We start from the raw sequence: 3,723 nt of genomic DNA on the forward strand, positions 1-3,723 counted from the left end.
GACAGGTGCTTGGAAACGCTGTTTTGTACTCATTTATTGACGAGTCGGCTGCAGTGCTTCTCTGCCGCTCACTGCACAGAACAGACGCTGAGAGAGGCGACACTTCTCCGGGAAAGTCAGACCTCGCGTTTGCGGGACAGCACTGGCGAAATCTTCCAACTGAACCATAGCTAAGGTTTATCCAAAGAAGCCGCTAGGTTTGTCAGTATGAATATTCTATGGAAAAAAGCCGCTAAAAGGGTCTGAAAGTTGCTAAATCTAGTGCTAAAGTCGCGCTCGTGTGTGTGAGACGCGGGAGCTGATGGCAGCGGGCAGTGGATATTTGTGGCGGTCAATGTGGATATTGTGGATGAGTTCTTCTGTGTCATCACGTTCTATTAGTTCTACAGCTTCAGTTTCAGAACTTTCACGCTTAGTAACACATACAGCTGTTCCCTCACCACAGTGCAACAGTGAAAAGAGACCCCTTTCAAACAGTGTCGCGTTCCGAGCGTTGTTTAAGCGACATACACCGGTATTGCGGTATTTTAAAAATTCATATAATAACAAGAATAAACACCGGTATGAACCGGTATACCGCCCAGCACTACTTTTGTGAATAATTACCAGTCAGGGTCTTTGGGAAAACGATGAAAGATCATATTTTTACTGTCACACTGATAGTTTTTGCAGTGGTTTGTGTTCTTTTATTCCATGTTGACCTCTCTTTTGTTGTTATTCTGTCTATTTCTGTATATCTGTGCTGTTGTCCAGTTGGACTTTTCACCCCAAAATGGCGGCCGCGCTACCGAAGCGCCACCTAGTGGCTGCTACCCAAAAAGCATCAGAGTTTCACCTCTTGGTCTTCCATACTCTTTGGTTACCATACGTATTATCAGAACTAACGTACTCATGAAGCGCGACTGGATGTACGGGAAGCAAAATGGTTCGGAAAGTACCGTCTTTTCTCCGAAACTTGAAAATGGATTTGAAAAGCGAGGTTTCCCCTACTTACAACTGATATAAACATAATGTTTGAGGCTTTGGTTATTACGCACAAGTCTCTAGCACAGGCCTATTTGAAACACAATGTCTGTCAGATGTGTTTTTAAATGTCGCTTAATTTTATGATTGAAATAAACATAGCACATTATACACGCTGGAAAATTTAAGAATGGCTTCAAAATTCAATTAGATTTATTGCAAGAAAAGCATTTGTATTCTTTTTCTGTGGATGGATTATTAACACAAATCATATGGAACCATCGCCCACAGTCGTCACAGGAAATCTGTAAAAATAATAATAATAAAAAAATGTTAGCAACATTGTCAGCAGTTGTGCTAGTCTATCAGGGATCAACGCTAATGATTTTTTCTACTGGCCAGTGGTTCAAATTTTTACTTGCCCTGCCACAAAAAATAAAATAGTTGCTGTTATCATTGTTTTTGATCTGTTATCTTGTATTCTAATAAATAAGCTTATATGACACCAATATTTTAGATACCAATTGAATTTTACAGTTCTCTATTTCAATTTCGATACCACAGCAAAAATCACTAGGCAAACATAAATATAAAGTTTAAACATTATTAAAGACAAGGCAGCCAGTAAATAAGAACAAATGAACAAATTACAAGTAATAGCACAATTAAATAGGCAGCCTATAGCACAAAAATAGAAATTAATTGATGCTTTAGGTTTTTATGTTTGTAGATGTTCAGGTACAGAAATTGAAATCACATAAAATAACATTTGCATATTCTTCACTCTGTGTTGCACCTTGATTTTTCATAGCCATTTGAAATTAGAGGCAACCACTGCATTTTAATCATGAATTGAAAAAAAGTGCAATGTTTGATTTATATTAGACTGTATAATTTCAAAATCTGAAGCAAAAACAGAATAACCTGACTTTAGCTTTGTGAAATTATGCTACAGAAAACATCTGCACGAAACAGAAACAGCCCCAAATGACGCACTATGCACTTATGCACTCAGTCGTGTGGTGTATGAATTTAGTATCGTCCCAAATGGAATACTAACGTTTTTTTGCTAACCGGAAATTCAAAACGTTTCCCAGTCGACGGCATGTGACGTATAGCGGATGTAAAACAAGGCCAAACTATTTGTTTTGCTACCAAAGATGAATTTATACTTTTTATTATTTACATTAATAGTACCCGTCATGACAAGCACAATCCCAGGCACCGTCAGGAGAATGTTGCTTGCCCGATCCAAAATAAATATAGTAAGTTATTGTTGCGGCTGCTGGAAATGTAAACATGAGTATAGTGCCCCACAGTGGCAGAACGTAGCAGCAGCCTTAATTTAATGCTAATTTTGAATTTCTTCTTTTCCCACTTCCTTTTTAACGCCGAGCAAATATTTAAAAAACCAGACCCAATTTTACTCAATTTGTTAATTTTCGAGGTGTTTAAAATAATGCAAAAAAACATTGTAAAGATAATTTTTTATTCCTTTTGTAAAAAAATATTTATTCCTGCCAACACAAATCAAATAGCGATAAATAACATGATCATCAATCAAATATATCTGAAATATATTTTAGTGAGAGAGACCAAGCCAACACTGCCAGCTGAGCAACACTGTTCCCATTCTGGCAGTGTATTTTGATGGCATTAGTGATCTCCGCCCTGACTTTCGTCTGTCGAGACGGTGATACAGTTGCTTAATGACAGCCCTGGGAGAAGAGTGTGACCATGGCTGGGGCCCTGTGCTGGAGACACTTGTGTTCCTGTTTTGGTTAGCAAGTGCCACTTCATATCGAGTGGTTGCCAGGGTTTTTCCCATCCCTCGCTCTACTGTACACAGAGCCATCCACAACGTCAGCAGGAGAATCTTCCTTCTGCTGATGACCTACCTTCATTAGGTGATGGATTTGCCAGGCTTGCTGGGTCTGCCATCTTCAATAATGTGGTGGGCAGCATTGATGGATGTCATGTGCGTCAGTAGCTGACGCCCTTTGCTACTTAAACAGAAAAGTATTCTATTCAATCCAATCTCAGGCAATCTGTGATCACACAGGCACATTTCTAGATGTGTTTATAGGGTTCCCTGGGTCTGTGCATGATGCTAAAACATAGCCCCATCTTCCACCAGAGGCTTTATCCTCCCCCTGTGTGTCCCAGCCAATTAAATGAATGACCCCCTACAGACACCCTCTACACACACTGGTTCAGCAGGCTTTTAACCACCACCTGTCAAAAGCACGTAGTGGTGTAGAGCGGGCTTTTGGGGTTCTGAAAACCAGGTGGCGCTCTTATCTTCCTGAAAGCCCTTGAGGTTGACCCCCTGTATGCACCCGAGGTTGTGGCCTGCCGCACAGTTCTGCATAACATCTGTTTAACAGATGGAGACTTCATAGATGCAGATGAGGCAAATGACAGCATTGATGAGGATGAACCAAGTGGCAACCTCCCGCTGTCTCTCGCTTGAAGCCAACACGGAAGTGACTAAAACTGCAATTCATCAACTGGCCGCTAGAGGCTGGCTCCAAAAGGGAGTCAGTCACATGGACTCCCCATGTTAAAATGCCCAACTTTACAGCAGAAAAAAAACATGTTTACAGCCTGGTACAAAAAGTGCTTTTGGTCTATATAGCTAATTTTGCCCTTCATGACAACTGTGAGGGGGGTGAATTTTTTATAACTCATCCGTTTAAATCATATTAAGCCTTAAAGTTCTGCATAATTAAGGGCGTGGCCACTTGAGTGACAGGTGGA

The 3,723-nt window shown here is 40.5% G+C and overlaps 2 protein-coding genes across 2 annotated transcripts in view; one reads left to right on the forward strand and one right to left on the reverse strand.

The window, feature by feature from the left end:
• Window positions 1–3,723, forward strand: part of LOC107655767 (NACHT, LRR and PYD domains-containing protein 3-like) — a 33,642-nt gene that overhangs the window by 5,572 nt on the left and 24,347 nt on the right. The gene's annotated exons all lie outside the window — the stretch shown is intronic.
• LOC107655766 (uncharacterized) overlaps window positions 1,167–3,723 on the reverse strand; it is an 11,235-nt gene continuing 8,678 nt past the window's right edge. The window contains exon 7 of the mRNA XM_016443344.1: window positions 1,167–1,268. Within this exon, the coding sequence (XP_016298830.1) occupies window positions 1,167–1,268 (102 nt within the window). The remainder of the gene's footprint in view (window positions 1,269–3,723) is intronic.

The sequence above is a fragment of the Sinocyclocheilus anshuiensis genome, unplaced genomic scaffold (genome assembly GCF_001515605.1).
Source record: "Sinocyclocheilus anshuiensis isolate Anshui unplaced genomic scaffold, SAMN03320099.WGS_v1.1 scaffold1611, whole genome shotgun sequence".
NCBI lineage: Eukaryota > Metazoa > Chordata > Actinopteri > Cypriniformes > Cyprinidae > Sinocyclocheilus > Sinocyclocheilus anshuiensis.